Raw genomic sequence first — 22,000 nt, 5'->3', positions numbered from 1 at the left:
TTTCTAAGTTGATTTTAAAATAAATAATGCGTACTAATGATACTAAAATGTTACAGAGTTGCCACGACTTTTAAAAAAAGGTGACAACTCTGGCTTTTCAGCAATTCAACAAAATTTTCAGCAGCTTCGAGGCTGTTGAATTGCTGAAATTTCTGAAAGTTGACTTTGTATAGAACAGCTGATTAACAGCTGACCAAAATTCAACAATTCAGCAATTCAACAGTTTAGGGAATCCCCCTATAATTTTCAACCTGTTGAATTGCTGAAATTTTTGAAAGTTGACTTTGTAGGGAACAGCTGATTAACAGCCGACCAAAATTCAACATTTCAGCAATTCAACAGGTTAGGGAATACCCAGACTGATTGTAATTTTTAAACTCATTTCGCGATATTATTAGGTACTTAAGAATATTATTTGCAAAGGCTCATTGAATTTTAAATTGCATTTTATTATTATCATTGTATTAATAAACATAATAATCAATGAATAAAATTTTTACTGCGATAACCGAACTGGATAAAATATTAGGGGCATTTGCTTGCAATTTTACTAGTGTTGCAAAACACCCGCGGCTTTTATCAGCTGTCGACGTAGAAACAAACAACCTGCTATCGGGCCTATCGTTCTATCGATAACAAAAAAGAAAAATAAAACGCAGGAGGAAAATACCGAATTCCGCAGGAAATGGAATGAGTTAGTCCGACCGACCAGCAGGAGAGCCCCAAAGTCCGAGTGCCGCGATGACGGAGCAAGAGGATTTGGCCAGCGGAGGCGGAGGCAGCGCTGCCTCCGCGGGATCGGGTAGTAATTGCCAGAACCAACTGCAGCAGTGCGTGCGTGGGAATGTCGCCTGGGAATCGCTGCCCGTGCACCTGCGTTCCGTGCTGCACAACAATCAGCGGGATTACGAGAAGTTTGTGTTTAACTACAGCCTGAAGAATCAGCTGCGCTTTCGTGGCAACCTGGCCGCCAAGGTGTTCCGCCGGGAGCAGCGCTACTACGAGCTGTTGGTGCAGAAGAGCATCAATGGTCTGGGCGCCTTTCCCTATCACCTGGCGGATATTGTGACCAAGGGCCTAAGGGTGACGCCCTTTAACTACTACCTGGATGTATTGGGTCAGCTGCTAAGGAGCGACAAAAGCTACGATACGCTGCCCAATTTCACGGCAGCCGATTGTCTGAGGGTTTTAGGCATAGGCCGAAATGAGTATTTGGCCTTGATCAGCGATTTGAAAACCCACACGCCACGCTCCTTGATCTTCGGTTCGCGGCCCAATCCGCTGGACTTCCTGCCGCGCTTTCCCGTGCGCATCCACATCGAACCCTGGTGGCGACTGGACATCGGTTATGTCCTGGAGGCGGATATCCGGTTTTTAACGCCCTCTGAGCGAGGTCTCCTCGATGACCTCATCGATTTCGGTGCCCAGCCGGCTGGGAAATGCGATCACGAGGTCGTCCACAGCCTGTACAGGAAGGGTCTGATCTATTTGGATGTGCCCATCAGTGGGGAGGATAGAATATCCATTCCTCCGCTCCGCAACTTTGTGATGAACCGCGTGAGCGGCGATTACTTTGAGAATCTGCTCTACAAGATCTTCGTTAGCGCCGATGAGCACATGACCATTGCCGAGCTGGCGCAGATGCTGCAACTGGAATTGGATAGCGTCAAGCAGGCCATTTCGTTTATTTGCCGCCTGGGCTTTGCCCATCGCAAGCAGGATCAGCTGAACCAGCCGAATCATGCGAGTTGGGAGGGCTACAACCGCGAGCAGACGCCCGAAACGCCACAGATCACGCCGCTGAACTACAACCTACATGCCAGCAGCAGCTTTGAATCGTCCCCGAAGACGCCGAAGGATAAGGACAGTAGTTCCATAGGATATCTCTCCTCGGACGGCAACACCAGTGACTTTAGCTTTGCCAATTTGAATACCACGCCGCAGGAGCGGCTGAACAACAGCGATGAACAGGAGCTGAGCTCGGAAATGGAACCAGAGGCTGCTGCTCCGCTGCCAAAAAGCGGCAAGCGGGTGGGTTTCCTCTTCGACTCCACGCTCACCGCCTTCCTGATGATGGGCAACCTGTCGCCGGGCCTGAAAAACCACGCTGTTACCATGTTCGAAGTGGGAAAGCTGTGCGAGGAGAGTTTGGACAGCTTTCTGGCCGAACTGGAGCAGGTTTCGCTGCTGGACGCCGAGGGCGAGGGCGACGTTTCGCGCTACTTTGCCCACGCCGTCATTCTGCGTTCCACCATCTGCTCGCTGCGGCATTTGCTGCCCGGCGGCCTGGATCTGCTGCGGCTGGAGTGCCTGGAGGGCCTGGATCGGCAGACCAGGGATCGCGTGCTGGAGAAGAAGTACAAGTTCATTATAGCCGCCTCGCCGCTGACGGCGGCACTGAGTCATACGTTCAGCATTCCCTACTTTGGCCAATTCCTGCGCAGCTCCGATGTGGCGCCCATGTGGAGCAAGCTGTTCTACAATCATATCACAGGTTAAATCGATACTATTACTATTATTATTATTTATTAATATTCGTTTACTTAGGCTACGGACCGCCCAGTTTGCTGCTCAGCAGGGGAACTGTTTTGAAAACCTTGCCTCGCTTATTTTTGGGCTATGGAAAGCTGCTCGTGAATATCCTGCACTCGGATGCATATGTGCTTAATTCGGAGAACTACCGCAACCTGAACGATCAGCTCAAGAACGGCTGTGTGCTGCTGCAGGGCTATGGCATCCGCACAGCCGGCTTGCTTCACTATGAGTCATTTCCTTTCCAGCCAGCGGAGACACGACAGGCAAAGTGGGCCGCCCATCGAGCCGTGCGCAAGCTGTCCAATCTTTTGGACCTCCGCCAGCAGTGCGGCTATATTACATTCCTGAACACCGGGGTTCCCGATCTTGGGTGCGAAAACTACGAGCTGCAGGTGCATTTGAAGCGACAGAAACGCTCATCGATCAGCAAACCCATTCATGTGCCAAGCACCAACGAGGTGACCAGCTTTCAGCTCAAGAGTCCCGATGAAAACCACTTTGCAGCCACGCCGGAACATGCTCCTCCTGCCAATGAGTTCACCTCGCCGGACTGCAGCCAAGTGCTGGCCAGCGAACTGGCCAAGTGCAGCAGCAGTCGTGCGGATCTGGTGTCGCAGAGTTCCGTGGAAATACCGATGGCGCAGGAGGAGGAGATTTCCCCAGAGGAGGAGGAGGAGGACGCCACTGAGGAGTGGACCCTGCTGGACGTTAGCTTTGGCGTTCCCCTGTTCGATGTGGACACCAATACGAGGATCTGCGAGCAGCTGGTCCAGGGACTCTGCAGCGATGCCAATTTGGAGGCCCTGCCCTCGTCCGCCAGTCAGGCGAAGGATCTTTTCCTGGACTTTGTGCGGCAGTGCCTGTACTTCGAGGATGATCCTGCCAGGCAGTCGGTGGCGGCTACCAGGCCACTTCCTCATCCGAGGATCAATCTGGCATTCGAGAACGGACACGTGGGCCTTTGGAACGGGCGATAGATCGATATAACATTCCCCCACTAAGTATTCCGCATTCCGTTTACTTTCCCCCGTTACTTATCAGTTTGTGTAAACAGATTTATATTTATATATACGTATATATAACCGCTAGCGCATTCACATATATGTATGCTAACCGTCAGCCAAGTCAGCATCAGTCAGTCTGTAAGTTTGCGTTCGTTTTTTATTAGTTTTGTAAGCTCCCTGGGGAGACAGAAAGATAAAGATTGGCTTTGTGCCCTGCCCTCCAACCATATACACATGCATAGCTAACATACCCGTGCAAATATAAATGTATGTCTGAATAAATGCAATTTTAAAACTTATAACTACCGAACTAAAAAACGTTTTAATTTCTTGGGAAATTCATGTTTTATTGGGGCGTACTTTAAAAGTAACCTGTTTTTATAATTGGTTATCAAGCTGTTATCTGCTGTTATCAGAATGCAATAAAAAGTTAGGCAAGTTTTTGAGAATTGGGTTAGTGAAGTTCTGTTCCGCACATTTGAAGAAGTTTCCCAATATTTTTAAAGAAAGTTAGAAAGTCTGGAATTTGATTTAATTTTAAGAGAATAATCGAGCTAATTAAACATTTGTCCTATCCCAGTATTAGATTCATGTTTTTAAAAGCACAAACAATGATAAATTATAAAAGTTTAATTTTATGAATTTTCAATATAATTAATTCATAATTCAAAATTTAATACTTATTAAATATTAATTAACTATAATTATTTAAAATCGAAGTACCGTTATATTTCGGCAGCCCTGGGTTATCATCCAAGGTTTAAATCTTTTTTAAGGACTCGGTCACACTGAGTCTGATTGGCACAACAAACGAAAAAGTTTGCAATTCCAGGCGCTGTTTTTTTTTGCTTCGTCCAGCAAGTAAATAATCCGATATAAAACCAAATTATTGTGTGAATATAAAGTGCAGCTCATCGAGCTGAAAATAAACCAATCGAAATGGTGAAAAGTGAAAAATAAGCTGTGAAAACCGAACGCGAAACAAGTGCACCAATTGGAAGGGGGCGAAAAAAAATATTGGTGGGGCAGCAAATGCCAATACAAAACGGGATGAGAAAAGGGAGGAATTCTTATAAGAAAATGCTCTCTCGCTCTCTTGTTATCATTTGCGCGGCAATTGTTATTGTTCCGACCACTTGACAGTCTTATAAAATCCTTTTTTAAACGGGAATGCAAGTTTGTTCACCTGTTCGCGCGAAAAACGAGAGTGATCGCAAGTGTTCGATTTAAAAATAGCGTTTAGCGTCGCCATTTGAAGGCCACCTGTCGAGTGCACTGCCTGCGGATATTTGTGCCCAGTGAGGCGTTAATTTGCAGAAAGCGATTCGCTCGCTGAGTTATCCGATTTGTGTATTGTGTTCTGGTCTGTTCTGTGTTATTCAACGGGTTAATTAGCTTCTGGCCAGGCCAAAACAATCAATGCGGAGAGCGGAAAAGAGTGGCAGAGAGAGAGAGAGAGATAAATAAAGAGAGGGCTGCCACCTTGCTGTTAATTGGTCTTGGCTCCAAACATTTTCCCGAAATACCTGGGTACAATACATAATCAGGTGTTGAATATATCAAGGAAAGCCATCTATATTTTTTTCTTTTTTTTTTGCATTGAAATATTATGGCTTTTAATAGGAAAACTTAATTATCCAGAGACATCACGACAACCCTGAATTGCTCTGGCAACTCCCAGCTGTTTGTCTACTCTCTCTCCAAAAGCAAATACTTTGTGGCAGTGCTGCAAGCTAAGCTATTTTTAAGCCAGGTCTGGCTTCGGAAAAACCCAAAGTTTATTCATATTTAATTAAATTGTACATTTTTAAAGAGTTCAATTATAAAGTTATCACAGGCTATTTAAAAAACGTGTATGGGCAGAAATACAAATTATAGTAAAAAAATTGCATACAATGTAAACCTTCCTACTTAAGTTTTTGTTTATTATTTTGGAACCAACAAACATTTGTTTACAATTCAGGGATATATCTACAAAAAATAAGCTTTTTAGCCTGCTACCCTATAATAAGCATTTAGCTATTTATAGCCAGATTATGCTAACTTCAAGACCAATAGATGGCAACTCTAATGTGCGCTCTCCGCTGTATTGTTGTCGCGTGCTCGCTCCCTCTCTCTCTCTGGCGCGTCACTTTTGGCCAGGCCAACAACTCACGCACACCTGCGACGCTCATTCTTGACTGAATTGCCGTGAGTAAGCGTTGGTCTGAAAAAACGAGCGCGTGTCGCGAATCGGAAAATCGAGACAAAGATAAAGAAAAGTTCATTATCAAATGCTGAAGGAACAACGGAAAATAAAGCCGCTGAGCAAGTGAAAATCGAAAGGGAAATGCAAGTGAAAAGTCCAAAGCTGCGGACCCTGCCCTTGAAAGTATGTATGTGTTGGCCAGAGGCAAGAAGTCTGCGCTTTTGTGTGCGTGTGTGTATGTGCGTGTGCCTCCAAAAGTGTTCAATGTAAAAATAAAATATCCGATTAGGTTTTCGAGCACCACAACAAAAGCAACCTTGAAAAGGCAGCCGAGAATCTGAATTTCTGCGTTTCGGCTATTTTTACCCATGTGGAAAATGTCCGAATAGTTTTCCAAGTGTCCAATCGGAAAACTCAAACTCACGTCGCGCAATTGGAAATTCTTTGGGCCATTTACCTATTCAACGTGTCGTCTCAGTGTTTCCGTTTTCGTTTGGGGCGTGATCACGCATCCTTAAACCGAGAAATTAAAGTGTTTTTCAGTACTTCAAGTTACAGCAGCGGTCAAAATAATAGTGGCATTCGGTTTAGTGGCTCTACGTTTTATAAATAAATTACCGGGACATGAAAGAATCCATAAAAACCAATAAATAACTTAGAAATATATAGTAAACAAGAATATTTATAACGTTTAAAATTTCCCAATTAAAATCGATTTTTTTCTTTATCTAAAAAGTTAAGTTTAAGTAAAAGTGTGATTATTCAAACCTTTACCACTATTATTTCGACCGCAGCTAATGTCATTTTCACACCTCCGTTTGCCAGGCAAAAAGCAACCCACTGGAATTCACTTCACGCACAAAACGACACTAGAACGCAGCAGGATGTGGAAAGCGTAGTAGTAGAAAAGGTAGCAGACAACACGCAACGAAGGCCGGAAAAACGTGGAAATGACTCGCTAATTAATTAGCTAAGTAGGCAAAGAAAAGCGGCGAAAATAGGTGTACCTTCTAAACCAACAATAAATTCCGATTTGTTGCAAAATTACTACCCAGCCAAGGCTTAAAATGACATCATACGCAAATGACGCGACAACAACAACAACATCATCGTCGGCAGCAGCAACATCAGCTGGCGCAGTGGAGGCATCAGCTGTCACCGCCCCCCAGTCAGTTGTGGGGGGCGTGGCCACAGCAGCAGCTGATTCATCCAAAGTCAAGAGCCGCGACAATTTGTCCATCCATCGCACTCAATATGCTGGCGACGAAGATGGCAATAGTAGCGATGGTCGCGAAAAGGCCGACACAACGCCGGAGAATATCAAGAAAATCGCAGAAATAATGGACAGTCCGGATGGCACGACCTCGGCCAACTCGCCCATACCCTCGCCCCGCCACGTGCAGCTCAGGAATCCAATGAATCCCGGCTTCGTGGGCCTCGGCGCAGCCATCGACGAGTCCTGCGGCAAGTTCTGCCTTGGCAAGCCGCCACCATCGCCGGCCGAGAAAGGTGAGATACATTTGCGGAGGAGGACAGTGGTACCCATTTAAGTAGAACTTTTTAGATTTTTTTTAGATTTTACGAAATAGTTTATTCAAATACTCTAGGTGAACATTAAAATTAATGTTTTTAGGAAACTATGCGATTGATAAAATAAAAGTATTATCCATGTATGATTGCATAAAACTCTTCGAAAAATAGTCAAATCATAAATAAATTTTATAATTTTTATTTTTTACAAAAATCAGTTATGTGCCGGTAATGACTGAGTAAATTCAAGCAGCATTGTGTATTTATGACTAGCTAATTTTCTGGATTATTTAAACTTTTGTTCGGGAATTACATATATATTAGCTTTCCCTTACAGCGATTGAAAGAAAACTCGTAGGTCCAATTGAAGTTCAATTATTTAATTTTTATTCAGTCTTAAAAATGTATTTCCATTGAATACGTTGGTACCCTCTCAGCCTAAAATCTAAAGAGCTTAGGATTTCTAAAAAATTGTTTATAATTTTATGGAAATCTATTTTATTAGCCCTTCTTCATAATTTCAAGCTTCTTGGTTTAAGTTACAGAAGTTTTACTGTAAAAGTAAACGATACAGCAGCAGCAACCGCAAAGCCGGCGACAATTGATGGCTAATTTAGCCATGGTGCTGTTGCTCTTGCTTTTGTCGTTCCAGGTTGTGGCTTGTCTTTGCTTTTTTCTCTGTTAATTTGAATTTTTAATGAAGTTATTTTGTGCGAGTCTCTGGCCACGACTAAGCGCAAATATTTATTGCAATAGTCATGCCTGGCACTCACAAACACAGCGAAACACACACCCTCAAACACACCTCATTTATGCTGTTGTTCAGATTGGCACAGTGGGCCGAGTTTGGTTGAAAAGCAAGTTCTCGATTCTGGTTCCGAGAAAGTGGAACGGGATCAATAGCCTGCGAAAGCGGCAAGTGACATCAGCTTGTGCGCTTCTTCTTTATTTATGGCCCTATGACACCAAACTAAGAAGTTGCCAATCTTGAAAAGCTTGTATATCGTTCTCCTTTTGGAAAGTCCGGAAATACTGATTTAAAAGTCTTATTTTCGCACCTCTGAAAATTTTACAGAATACAAAGTATAAGTTACAAAGTTAAGTTATAAAAGAATAAAATACAACAAATCCACAGAAAACACCTGACTAGGTATAATCACTTTTTAAACGAAATAAAAAGTTTTAATATCTAACATGTGCAGTTTTTACATCTCCTTCGTTAAGTTGCATAATGAAACTCTGACTACCAGGTATTAAAAAACTATAAATAGAAGCAAATAAAAATGTTCTTTTTGTAATACAAAGTTTCAGAGATAAAAACTGTTTATTTTTCTTAAGTTTAATGTTTACAAATTGAAAACATTGATTGATTTATTTCTTCTATTATCTTTGGTTGGGATATACACACTTGTTCTCAAGTGTTGCAGTCAAACAATTGCAACATGTGTTTAATATTTTGAATGAAATTTGTGAACAAAATTAACCAAAAAGCTAAAATTTTAGCAAAACACTTAAAAACTTAATCGACAGCTCTTTATAAAGACAAAAGGTGTTATAAATATATTGCTTTGAATGCAAATTTCCAGACAAGGCATCGTTTAAACTTTAAAGGTAAACAACTTTCGTAGTTCGGATAAAAACAGAACAACGAAAAACATATTTTTACGAATATACAGCGGATTGGCTGGCCGAGTTCTGTTTACGTTTTCATTGAAAGATTTGCGCACATGAGTGGCTAAATTCCTTTGTTTTGAATTAAATGATTCCGATTAATATTGGCAATGCCTGGCATCCCAGAAAAGCGTAGTCTGGATCGGATCGCAGTAACCTCCGATCGATCAACGCCCGCAGCTGTGGGCTGAGTCATCCACTTCCACGTCCAGATACTCAGTCTCAAATCTGTTTCACTTTTTGAATTTTTTTTATGTTTGCCAATGAGTTGCGTGCAAGGAATGAAAATGTGTGAGATAATGACGGTGACGGCTATAATTGTGTAAGATTTGGCAAGCGCTGGGGAAAGAAACCAAAACTGATAAACATTGCGAAATGGGAGATTTATGAAAAACAAATCGACGCACTTGACGAAGGTGGCAATCAAGGGGGAATGTGGGGGTCTGGGAACTTAGGTTCGGATTTAAGTACCGTTGACAATGAGAGTCGAAGTCTGAACGAACTCTGCGAATAGGGTATTATGTCATTTCTTAACTGATTCAGCACATTGGAATGACGAAGTGGATTTAAAAGTGATATATTTCAAAGAGTGTTCGACAATGGTTTTTGAAAGTTGATTTATAGCATTTTAAAAATAATAATTAATGTACATAACGTAATTCTAAAAGTCACGTGCCACTTTCCTAATAGAATCCATTTTGTTCTTTGCATTTTCATTACGTTTCACATCTGCACATTCCAATCCAATATAAATTTGTAGCATTAATTTTTGGCAAACACCCAAGAATCAAAAAGATTCGGAAAAAATCTCTTGGTTTTGGCCTTGTTCCCAAATTGATAGGGATTTGGACATGCCTAATTAGTTTTATTATTAAATTTGTAGGCTCTTGAATGGCACGTCAAGAACTGTCTCTAAAATATTTTAACAATGTTGTCACAACGTATAAAGATTGTCAACATATTTAGAATAGAAAGTCAGGCTATTATTAAATTATCTTTGATTTATAAATATTTAAAAATTGGTCGAACTCAACCACATTGATTAATATTTTCTTGCACGACCTTCCCATATTTATGGCCATGATCTAATGGACTTCCAAAGCTTTTTGAATGATTGTGCTCTTTCCAAAAATATGAATTATTTTTGAACTACTTCCCAACAATTTTCATCTTCAACTCGAGCACCGCAATATCTCAAGTATATATTAAAATGCCCCGTAAAAGCCAAACAATCGCCGATAACAAGGCGCAACAAATGGCCGCCAGTCGATGACCTCATTCGCAGATGACAGATGATGATGATCATCGGTGGCTTTCTCTGGTGTCGCCGAGCGTAAAAAAGTATTAATAAATTGTTAATAGCATTTATTTAAATGTGAGAACTTGACCCGCTCGAAAGGCAGCAAAATCACAGTGGAACCAAAAGACCACACAGTGAAATAACGATTGATCGGCGATGACGCAAGCTCAAAATGCAATTAGCGAAACCCATTGGAAACCAATTGGTAGCGTGAGAGATTTGGTTATCGATTTCCGTTTTGCATTCGCTCGATTATCTCAGACTGCACATTTGCTAACCGAAATTTTCGAATTAACACTCGGAACTGCGGCAAGTGAAAAGCAAATGATCAAAAATCAGCGGGCGGTCACAAAATTTCCACTGCTCGACTTTCCCAGCGCAACAACAAAAGAAGCTAGCTGACCGACAAACAAAAAAAAGTGGCAAAAAAAAATAAATTTTTGGTTTTATTTATTGCGAAAAGTAAAAGGGACTACACAACAACGGCGACTATCAAATAAAACCGAACAAAAGACTTTTAAACGAGCACTACTACTCGACATACGGTCTACGGCAATGGCCAATAGTAATAATAATGGCAATAATACCCGACATTTGTGTGCTGTGCCAACAGTTTCAATTGTTGGCCCATAGAAAACTTGATGGTGGCAAAAGGCAGTGGGGTACCGAGCGATAACTCGATAGAAGACATTTTATGGCCATGCACAGTGGGCAGCGTAATTACCGTTAGTCAGTCGTTACCTATTGCGGTCTATTGTCTATCGGTGATTGCTTCGCTCTATAGAGGGGATGTATTTCCTGCCAAATTAGATTGCAAATTTTGTGATCCAACAAGCGGATAATGTCGTTCTAGTTTCAGGCCGAATTGGAACTTTCCTAGAACGTTCCTTTTAGGGTTACTCCACTTTATATAGAAAACTTAACTAGTTTCTTAGCTTACCATTATGATCTTAAAGACTAACCAATTCAATAATCATAATATGAGGTCTCCTACCTTCTGTGCTCTATTTATTATTAACAATAGATCTTTTTATATGACATACTACTACAGTCCAACTCTTAAAGCTATATTTTCTTAAAAAGAAGTGTACAACTGCAAAAACCCGGAAATAAGAATAACAGAGAACAAGGAAAATATGCTTATTGTTTGCCATATGATTTTCCCTTTATGATTTTGATTAAGAAGCAGCTGCATTTGAGGTTGATATCTGAGAATCTTGCTTTGAGGTGCAATTACAGTATCAAGTTAATTTGTGCCAATAAAAAATAAGCTTTAATGTGGAAACTTTTCAGCCAGTTATTAACATAATATCTTTAATTTAAAAACTGCAATTTTCTGCAGTGATGAACAAGGTGCAAAACGGTAATTATAAGTTTTAACTATAAACTTTTAATATATCTCGGTATCCATTTAATTTCACACCTAAGCTAATACATTAACACCTTGACTCCTTACTTAATTGCACATCTGCATACAAATAATAATGGGTAGCCAAAATAAAATGTATTTTCGTTCGTGACCAAAAACTTGTTTAAAATAAGGCTGTGAAATCTATGGTAAATATGGCTATGGTGTTTGAAATATATATTTTCATGGCAAACGAACGGAAGTTCCACGGCCAGCAAAAGTTTGGCAGAGCGTAAAAGTTTTGTGGGTCTGTCCCGTGGAACACCCCCTTATGCTCTAGAGCAAAAAAAAAAAACAGCAATTGACCGAAATCACCGAACTCTAACCTTCACTTGCCGGGCAGTCGACCGCCTTATATAGAGTACGTGTAGAAGCTACCCATCCATAGATCACGATTCTGAGAGGCGGCCCCCTAGATGGTCTCCCACCTCTTTATAAGTGTGTGTGCTTGTGCCACTTCGCGTGGCAGAGCTGAAAGCAAATTGTTTGATTTTCTTTTTTCCCCTGCTTCGGTCGCGGAAACGTACAGAAATTGCTTGCGGAAGCGGTGAGGGATCTCCTCGGTCTGCAGGTGGGCGTTTCTGGGCCCTTGAATAGGTTGAACTTGTAGGAAAGCTTTATCTCGATATTGTCATCCGGGATGGAGCTTGATTACGAATTTCCTTATATGTTTTAAAGCTGGAACTACGAGTTAACAGATGTTATTCGGTTGTCTAATGTTCTTAGTGGGGGTTTTAAAACGGATGGCTTAGAATCGAAATTAAGATGTTTCTTAAATTTGACAGTAGGTTGTTCAAGTAAATAGGATCCATCCATATTTGACTAACAAATTAATAATATCTCATATTTTTCAAAAATTTGATTTTTCTAATTATGATTAAATTCTGAAAAATATATAAGGAAAAACTGTTTTCTGCTTTTTAAGTTTTGTTTATAATTATTTCCGAAATTATGATTTATTTTTTTAGATTTTTATGTCAATCCGTTCTGGGTGATTTTTCCTACTTCCCTTTTTTTTATTTATAAAAAAAAATGTATACCTAATTTTCCATAAAAAATTGAAATGTTGCATTATATGAACATTTCTTCACCGCATTAACCCACAACCGCTCCTGAATCTCAACATTTTGTTGCACCTTGTACATCTCTCTTCTCGTCCGCTTGCCACTTCAGTTGCGATCAGTTGAGTTCAGTTTAATTTGCGCCAAGAGCCGAGTTTCGTTTTCACCGCTTAAACGCTAATAATAAAAATAATAGGTAATAATAACTGTAAATAAATGCTAATTTAATTGTTTGTCTGTTCCATTGCAGCGGCGGCCCAGAGCAGAGCGAACCAGCAACATGGCACTCAGCCCGGCAACAGCAAATCCAACTCCAACCATAAATCAGCCGGCGATGAGGAGGAGAACTCGAGCGAGTCGAATGCAACCACGAAGGCCTCGCTGGCCTTCACCATTGATCATTTCGATGCCTCCGAGAACGATTCTGCGGCTCAGGCGGCGCGCTACAAGAACATGATGGAGCGCATCCAGAGTCGCCACAAGCGTGGCGCCTCCATGTCCAAGCTGGAGACAGAGAAGGATAACACCACGAACACCACAACCTCGTACAGCGGACGACAGTCGCAGAGGAGCAGCTTGGATGCGGGCAGCAGCATGGCAGACGACATATCCTCGATGACAGCGGCCACGCCCAGCAGCGAACAGGCACCTCCGGTGCAGGTGAAGATGCGGGTGCGCGATCGCAGTGCCTCTCGGGTGAGAGACGCTTCCAAGCGGCACAGTTGGTCGCCCAGGAGTTCCGCCAACGCCAGCGAACCGAGTGCATCGTCTACTCCCAGGCCCACAAGCCGCTCCAAACTGCCACCTCCGCCGGCGGTGTCGGCGACCAAGGGAACCTCCAATCTGGTGGCCAATCGCACGGCCAATCAGTTTACACCCCGCTCCACCGCCATGCAGCTGGCCCTGCGCCAGGTGGAGATGCTCTGTCCACAGCCACCGCTGGCGGATTGCAAGGCCCTAAACGAGAACGATGCTGTCAGCGAGGCGGGCACTTACACCCTCGATGGGGATAACTACACGGAGGAGCAGAAGGATCTCATGAACATCGATAGGAATGGAAAGGGTGCCAAGCAGCGACCCAAACAGCTGCCCGTTAAGTCGAGCCGGGGCAGCAATGTGCTGGAGGTGAACTACTACCATGAAACGCCCATGCAGGAGCAGCTACCGCAGCCACTGCCAGCACAGAGGAGCTCAACAGGTAATAAATTGAACCCAGGGTTCGCAAAATAACACACACTGTAAAAAACTTGCGTATTAACATGTTAAATGTTAAAAAAAAAAGTTATTGACTTGTGTGTAAAAAATTGTATCTTACATATGTTAGAAACAAAAATAACACACACATGTCATTTGTGTTATTTACACAACGTGTTATTAACACGACATATTTTCTTACACAGCGTGTTTTTAACACAATGAGTTTTTGACATTAAAAAATTTAAAAAATGCACGGTATTCCAGAGTATAAGAATTCACATATGCTTCGAAATAGTTAAAACTAACATATAATATATCATGCCCCATATTGGTTTTTCATTTTAACTTCGACTCGTTAATGTCAGTAAAATGTAATTTTCATTTGTGTTAAAAACACGGTGTGTAAGAAAATATGTCGTGTTAATAACACGTTGTGTAAATAACACAAATGACATGAGTGAGCTGTGTGTGTTAACAATTATTTTGTACATTTTAACACTTTTGTATTTGACACAACAATTTTGCTCACACTGTAAAATACAATTTTTCATGTTTTTAACATGAATGAACCAGATTCAAAGAGGGAATTTTATTAAACATATATTTTTCTGCAGGTGCCTATCTGGATCAACTGAAGAGTCGCGTGCTGCGTCAGCAGGTTCCCCTGTCGCCTCCCACTCCTCCGTCGCCGGCGGCGGATATGGGCTGCTTCACTAGTGTGACCACCAGCGGAGTGCTGGCCAAGCAGCGGGCCCTGGACACCCATCCCAAGCTCACCCGGCACTCGCACAGCTTGTCCACCTCTCAGATCGACAGCTCCGAGTATGTGAGCAATGAGGCTAAGTTGCGGCACACGCAGGCCCTGTCCGGATCGGCCACCGATCGCCAGAAGGCCGAGTACCGACTGAACGTGTTCACGACTAGCACCAATCAGCAGCAGCACCAGTTGCCGGAGACTCCCACCACGCCCACGCAAAGGGAGGCCACGGAGGCCGCCCTCCTGCAGACGGCGCAGACGAAGCAGGACTGGATTCAGGAATGGGCACGCAATGCCCGAGCCAGGAGCTTGGCGCAGGATGTGAGCGGCACGAGCGCCAATCGACGGAAGCAACAGCAGCAGGCACAAGCGCAGGCACAGGTGAGATAAATGGCCAACCGGTTTCGGATTTGGGCAACGGTATTTGATAAATGAACATATGGAAAAATCCCATTTAATTGCCAAAATCTTGTCTGGCTAGTTTGGCAGTCAATGAGTCACCAAGAGATGATTCACAGTTAGTTTTATAAACCAATTTACTTAAATATTTTTATATGGTATTTATTCTAAATAAAAAAAAATAGTTTTATTGGTTTTGATTAAAGCTTAACAATGAATTTACCATATTTGCAAAGTTAACATTTTTTATAGATTATTTAGCCAGCGTTGTTTACCTCATCCTATTAACAAGTGTAGATTAGATTGCTAATATGATTCATCACAGTCAGTTCGCGATCATATTGTTAGACACGGTGTATAAATCTGAGATTCTCTATTATATTAATTAATCTATTGTTCTAAAAAGATTGATTGTTTGATAGATCATAAAGAATTAATCTTTGAATTATGAAAATATCTTTTATTACATAGATAATCTTAAAGGCATATTGAACGTCAGCTAGTAAAATATTTTAATGTCAGTGGTCAAAATATTGTTTATAAATAATTTAATTTTCTAATTACCACTCAATTAGACCATAAAAACAAAGTGTAGGCTTTTGTTTAATTTGTTTTATTTGAGAATATCTTTTCTTTATCACATTTTTCTTTTAACTATTAAGAATTTAACGTTAAGATAAAACAAAACACGAGCCCAATATTAATAAGATTAAATTTGACATTTGACGTAAAATCTACACAAATGTAAAAATCTAGTTCATACTCAAACCCGTTAGCAAGCATTGACAAAATATAGCATACTTTTTTGGGCATGAGTATTGAGTATTAAGTAAAAATACACCTTTTTATTAAATTAATTTAATTTAATTTAAATATTAAATAAATTTAAAAATATTATGGTTATACGATAATTAAACCTAGGATTCCACAGGCCTCTCATTGATAAATTGAAACCTATTCATCCCTTTATAATCACCACTTTTGCTTTCAGCAACTGATGACACGCAGCTACAATTGCTCGGATACCGGGGGCGATTCCTTGACGGACGACAGCCTGAGCTTGTACAACCAGCAGCAGCGACAGTTTGCGGCGGCCGCCAAGCTCAATCGCAGTCTGGCGGAGCGGTACCGCCTGCTGGGCGACTGTGACTACGCCAGCGATCCGGCGTTGTGCAGCCACGGCGGTGGACAGGCGATGGTGGAGCCGGGCTACAAGCCACCCAAGAGTCCCAGCAAGATTCCCTCGCCGCTGCACACGCTGGGACGTGCGCGCAGTGCCAGTCGCTCGCGTCCACCGACGGATGCCTATTTGGAGCACACAGCGGCGGCTATAAGCAACCTACAGCAGTCGCTTTCCCGCCGCAGCTCCGTCAAGTCGCCGGCTCAGAGTAGCCCGCAGCACAGCCTGGAATCGGGAGTGGGCGCAGGAGCAGGAGCAGGCGGTGGCTATAGACGATCTCCGCTCCACCGGGCGCTCATGACCAGCAGCATCAACGAGGCGCAGCTGCAGTTGCTCACCAGCGGCGAGTATCTGCTCAAGCAGTTGCGTCGCCGCAAGAACTCGCTTGAGTACGATCCTGGCCAGGAAGTGGAGCAGCAGGTTGAGCCAGCTGCCGCCCCCTTGTCGCCGCTGCGTCGATCGAGCAGCTTCCAGCAGCAGCAACAGCAGCAGGGACAGCATCCGGTGCGTCAGGCGCGTCCCAATTTCCAGAACCTCTACACACCGCCCGCTGCCCGCCACGCCCACGCCCTGAGCACCGCCCACCAGCAGCAGCAGCAGCTGAAGAAGTCCGCCAGCAGCAACAACTTCGAGCAGGCCTACAGCGACTACGACAATGAGCTGCAGTATTATATAAACGACGAGGATGAAATGGGCACCACGGGGGCCTACTACTCCAGCAACGAGGAGGAGGAAGAGGTGGAGGGCGTCGAGGAGAACCAAGGCTCCGTGCCGCTGAGCAACACGCGCATGAACAAGGCTCTGCTGATGCGAATTGAGAGGAGCAAGCAGAGGGTGGCCCAAACCAAACCCACCTCGGCGCCAGCGGGAAAGCTGAGCCTCGCGCAGAGTGGAGCTGGTTTGGTGGCCTGCCCGAATACGCCTGAAATGCCGCGACGGGGCATCAAGAGTGCTCCGCGGGCAGCTCCGGGATCGGGCAATCGAAACACCCGGCAGTCGATGCCCCGGGAAACAAGTCTCAGTCGATTGGCCCAACAGGTGCCCAGTTCTTTGGCCAATGCCAAGAAGCAGCTACTGCAAACAGCCAACGCTGGTGTGAACTCCAATCCGAGGGAACAGCGCGTGCAACCAAAATACCTGGACATCTCCAAGTACAAGTCGGCGCAGTCCAACAACTTTCTGCGCAAAAACGATGCCAAGAGCACGCTGAAGCCGGCAGATCAAATGAAACGCAGTCCCAGTGCCTCCTCCATGGGCCTGAGTCGCGGTGAGGGAACGCGGGCCAGCAATCGCAGTGTGCGCAGTGCGGCCTCCGCAATGAACACCAGTACTACCTCGCTGGGCGGCGGAAATCCGGGATCCCGAAACTCATCTGCAATGCGTCGCGATGCCTCAGGTGGGGATTTTTTTTGTGATTGCTTCTAGCTTTAAAGGATTTCCTAACATTCCCTTTTAATTCAAATAGTTAACAAACAAAAGGAGGCGGAAATGGCCATGTGGAAGCGTCGCTCCACCTATGATCCCATGAAAGCAGCCGCCGAAGATCGTCGAAAGAAGGAGGAAGCGCGACGCGCCCAAAGCGAAGCTCAGCGACAGATCAATGATGAGGTCGATGATATGCCTTTTGAGAGGTAAATTAGATGGTCTTTAGTGGCCGGTGCCCCTTTAGATATATCTATTAGGGTACTTTGTGTGTGCCTAACACTTATAGATTTAGGTATATTTTCGTTAAGAATATTTTCTTTGAAAAACAATTTATTACGGTTTTGAACTTAATTGCTTTAGAGTTTCAATTAGTTTGATGAATTCTTAATGTATCAATCAGACTGATATAAAGACTTAGACTTTATACTCTATTCTATATAAGTAATGCATATTAAACTTTTCGACAGATCGAGACTCTTTTCCATTGAAGAACTAATTTAGAAGGTATAAATTAATAGAAGAATTCTTTAGTAAGCTTAAAAATGTGATTTCTATAGATTATAGATAAGCGTTTATCCTCATTTAGGCCTGATATTATTACAACATTTTCATTAAACGTGTAGCTAGTAAGTCATAAAAAATTGGCCACTTTTGTGGTACCAACTTATATCGGAGTATTTACAGATATAGATCTATACATCTAAGTCTAGACTTAGGTCTCTTTTTTCAATACACTATTCTATAATTATTTTCAACATATTTTTACTTATCTAAACTTGATTTGTAACCTTTATTTTGGTTCTTTTATTAGCTTAAGGTTGTGGGTAATATCGCGGCTAGAGGTAAAGGTGCGTTCTGGACAAATAGACAAATATATTAGCTGTAATCCAACTATCTCTCATGACTCACTCCTAGTTGAACCTTATGATTTCTCCTAATTTAACTTAAGTAGTGGCCAAAAAAACGAGTTCAGTACTGAATTTGTAACGTAACACCGCTCAGTTAAATCGGATGTATAGGAACTAAGTCGTAAATGATCCAACATTCTGTACTTATAATTTTGCTAATTGATTTCTTCTCTTTTAATTTCTGTACACCCCAACACACAACACTACAACCACTACCAATCGACACTCCGAAAACAAACCAATAACAATCGGTAGGCCATCACGCTCCCACTATCGTCGTGGACAGTTATGACCAACGGATGGTGTGCTAGTAACCGATTTCTGAGCCATCCGCCTACACCTAAGCATTCAGTTGACTATCTTTCCACGAAACCAAATTACAAAGCAAAAAAGAATACTTTCCACTACAAAAACATGCCACACGATCTAACACACGGTGCAAGCAGCAGCGGCAGCAGCAGATTGTATCACTAGGATCCAATTCTAGTGCCAAATACAATACCCAAAAACCGAATCGAACAACGAGCATTTTGAGAGCGGATCTATCATGCATAGTATCCACAGAAAATACGATTTTCCAAAGCAACGACAACTAGAAACGAATATATAATACTGACAGCCAGCCCGAAGCCGATTGGGGGCTATCATTTGCCAATGTAATGCGGAATTCTTTAAGAAACAGTCGTAGTTTTACTGTTGAATATTATATACATAAATATCAATCATTTCGTTGTTGTTCGCCGTTGTGCAATTGTCTCGACCAATTTGTTTGTTCGTCAGTTCGTTAGTTACTTTGTCTTGTGCGGCTTCATTTGATTTTGTTTGGCTGAGCAATGAATTCGACCAATAAAATGCTCTCGAAGATTGAAAACTAACCGCATCGATTCTAACTTCTTATCTAAATTAGAGCGATTCCCGGAACTGACTATGTTTTTGATCATAGTCAAAAACAGGAACAGTTTTGGGAAATCTCATTTCTAAAATCTGCATTAGTAGCTCATTAGGGAAATGGGAAATGTGGTATTTAACCATTGATTGTAGTGAAGGTCTTATTATTATAAAGTAAATGATAATTACATAATTACCAAATTTTGACAAGACCACTTTCTGTGCTTTTTAAAATATTTTTATTTACCCTTGAAAAAGTCGAAAATATAAACGATAAAAATACTATCACTGAGGCAATCCATTCTTAAACCACAATTGTCCATTTCCAAATCTTTCAAAATTTCTAAATCCCCCGATTGCTCTGGCGATTTCAAACGAAAACTTCATTACTTTGTAAATTGCTGCAACCCCAACTACTTAACCAACCATATTATAATACATTTTTAGTTAATATTTCTAAAATGGTTTTGTAAAGTGTAAAAATGTTTGTCCCGTTTAAAGCCTAACCGACATCACATTTTAACATGCCACTCCTTAACCAACCTAACCACGGAACCCGCTAACCACACATCAGCCAGTCAGTAGACCAAGCTAACACATAGACAACGATTAAAAGCTTTCTTAGTACTCGTTAGAATAAAACTCACCTGAGATCGAGAAAGAACACATCACATACCATTCAAATTGTTTGCATTTCAATTTGTGCATATAGAAATATTAATATACTCTTTACTCAAAATTAAATAAAATATTAATTAATATTTTCCACACACAGTGTGCTGCGCCCAGCCAACAATTTGACCATCACGAGCGGGGGCAACAGCTACAGTCCTCGAAACTCCGTGGAAAACGACGCCTGGACGCTTGGTGAATCATCAGAGTTTGGGGAATATCCCGATGACTACGATGAAAACGACGAGGTCGAAGGCGATGAGGAGATTGATTACGTAGGTCAGGAATCCGACGATGTCTTTGAGGCGGAATCCGGCGAGGCTGAGATCCAGGGCGCACATTAGGCCACCAATTAACAAAACACAAAACCAGCAACAGTGATAAATAATTCGATATATACATAACTAAATATATGTATAACATATTGTATTTCTTAGCGATTGATGATGCGACATAGGCATAACTTTATCGGAGTTAATCAAATACTATTATTAGATTAGCTGACATGATTTTCCCTCGGCTTATTTAACTTACTGAAATGAAGATTATAATTTGAAAACCGAAAATCATCGAATAATCCAATAAACTGAATGTGTTACTCACTTCTAATCTGTCCATATGCCATAGCAGAAATGTTTTGTATTGCAGAGAAGTTCAGTCCAGCAATGACGAGTTAAAGTCAACGAACAAAAGGCATAAACAAATAATAGTTAAAGTAAACTAAACAACAAAAAGGATCTAAAATAAGTTGCAACTGCTAAAAGCTTCTTTGATTGCTAAAATTGTAAACCAATACTTTTTAATTTGAATAGATACTCTGAAAATGTCGGTTATGGTGCAAGTGACTTTAATATAAATGACTAAATACTCAATTTCTTGGCTGAGTGAAGGATTAGAAAGGGACTTTAAGCCGAGCCGAAATGACTGCAATCAAGTGCTAAACGAAACAATATAATTTTAAGAATTGCTATCCCAAGTCATCGGGAAAACTGACCAAGAGGAATTGAATTGTTTTGTAATCCGAGCTAAAATTGAATGCTTTTGAGATCAGCCCTTTCTTTGCAAGAATACGATTACTGGGAGCAGCCCATGGAATTAGATTGTTTTCGGTACGAATTTGTAGTTACTTATGTATGAACTCATGTCTGTAGGTTTTTATATATACATATATGCGAACACTCGATGGAAGGTAGCTTAAAAAACAAATTATGATACGGTCTAGTTTTATATATGCATACAATACAACACTAGCTGAGAACCTCTTATACAGACGTCTAGTTTAGTACTATATAAATGGAGCATATGTGGTATTCGCTTTTAAACCAACTAAATTGTTAAAATATTTATCATTTGATGCAAACAGAATAATGTCAAATATCTTGCAGTGGTGTCGGTGTCCATATTAGCAACTGCTCTCTGGATATTAAATGGATTTGAGTTATTTTTAACAACTACCTATTGTATTTTTACAGCAGCCGATGTTTTAAACAATAACTCCAAATGCCCAAGTCAGCTCAAGCAATAGACAGTATACTAAAAACAAAGACTTTTTTCTAAACAATTTCAATATGTCCAACAAAAAGGTTCAGGAGCAGTTGCCCGGTTTTAAAAATGATTATTTAAAGCAAATATATGTTTTTAAATAATTAAACTGTAATGCGAGGAAACTAAAAATCAGCCGTCTGAAACATTTTTAAAAATTGTATATTTTAAGTATTTAAAGAAAGAATTGTTTATCGTATTGTGTCCTATTTCTTGTTATTTTATTTCTCCAATAATTTTAGATAACCAAAATAAACGATGACAAAAATAAACAGATTTGAAGAAACAAAAGTGTTGTTTGGATCGAAATAAATTTTCAGGTTCAACGTCCGCCA

General features: G+C 41.6%; 2 protein-coding genes across 11 annotated transcripts; both read left to right on the top strand.

Annotated features, from left to right (window-relative positions):
- Positions 1 to 602: 602 nt before the first annotated feature.
- On the top strand, positions 603 to 3,845 carry LOC108063403 (protein FAM91A1). Its single transcript, XM_017150468.3, has 2 exons — positions 603 to 2,494; positions 2,548 to 3,845. Exons 1-2 carry the CDS (start codon positions 742 to 744, stop codon positions 3,510 to 3,512), a joined length of 2,718 nt encoding a protein of 905 aa, XP_017005957.2. The 5' UTR covers positions 603 to 741; the 3' UTR covers positions 3,513 to 3,845.
- Positions 3,846 to 4,306: 461 nt separating this feature from the next.
- LOC108063402 (pneumococcal serine-rich repeat protein) lies at positions 4,307 to 21,956 on the top strand. 10 transcript variants are annotated; one of them, XM_070214263.1, is made up of 8 exons: positions 4,307 to 4,400; positions 6,553 to 6,701; positions 6,783 to 7,236; positions 12,948 to 13,895; positions 14,509 to 15,032; positions 16,042 to 17,626; positions 17,696 to 17,861; positions 20,227 to 21,956. In XM_070214263.1, exons 3-8 carry the CDS (start codon positions 6,795 to 6,797, stop codon positions 20,465 to 20,467), a joined length of 3,906 nt encoding a protein of 1,301 aa, XP_070070364.1. In that variant the 5' UTR covers positions 4,307 to 4,400; positions 6,553 to 6,701; positions 6,783 to 6,794; the 3' UTR covers positions 20,468 to 21,956. The 10 variants fall into 10 exon arrangements, 8 of the variants coding, with proteins under 8 accessions (XP_070070364.1, XP_070070360.1, XP_070070363.1 ...); XM_070214259.1 differs by having other exon boundaries at positions 6,553 to 7,236; XM_070214262.1 differs by lacking the exon at positions 4,307 to 4,400 and adding an exon at positions 5,711 to 5,729 and having other exon boundaries at positions 6,553 to 7,236.
- The last annotated feature ends 44 nt before the right edge of the window (positions 21,957 to 22,000 follow it).

The sequence above is a fragment of the Drosophila takahashii genome, chromosome 3L (assembly GCF_030179915.1).
Source record: "Drosophila takahashii strain IR98-3 E-12201 chromosome 3L, DtakHiC1v2, whole genome shotgun sequence".
Lineage (NCBI taxonomy): Eukaryota > Metazoa > Arthropoda > Insecta > Diptera > Drosophilidae > Drosophila > Drosophila takahashii.
The sequence above is the reverse complement of the archived record's forward strand: the minus strand, read 5'-3'. Positions and strand labels throughout refer to the sequence as shown.

Excerpts from the sequence above, each read along its gene's own strand:
- LOC108063402 (XM_070214263.1), top strand. The coding sequence starts at position 6,795 with ATGACATCATACGCAAATGACGCGACAACAACAACAACATCATCGTCG. Across the intron at positions 7,237-12,947 it reads ACCATCGCCGGCCGAGAAAG|CGGCGGCCCAGAGCAGAGCG; the intron begins GTGAGATACATT and ends GTTCCATTGCAG. Across the intron at positions 15,033-16,041 it reads AGGCACAAGCGCAGGCACAG|CAACTGATGACACGCAGCTA; the intron begins GTGAGATAAATG and ends TTTTGCTTTCAG.
- LOC108063403 (XM_017150468.3), top strand. The coding sequence starts at position 742 with ATGACGGAGCAAGAGGATTTGGCCAGCGGAGGCGGAGGCAGCGCTGCC. Across the intron at positions 2,495-2,547 it reads GTTCTACAATCATATCACAG|GCTACGGACCGCCCAGTTTG; the intron begins GTTAAATCGATA and ends TCGTTTACTTAG.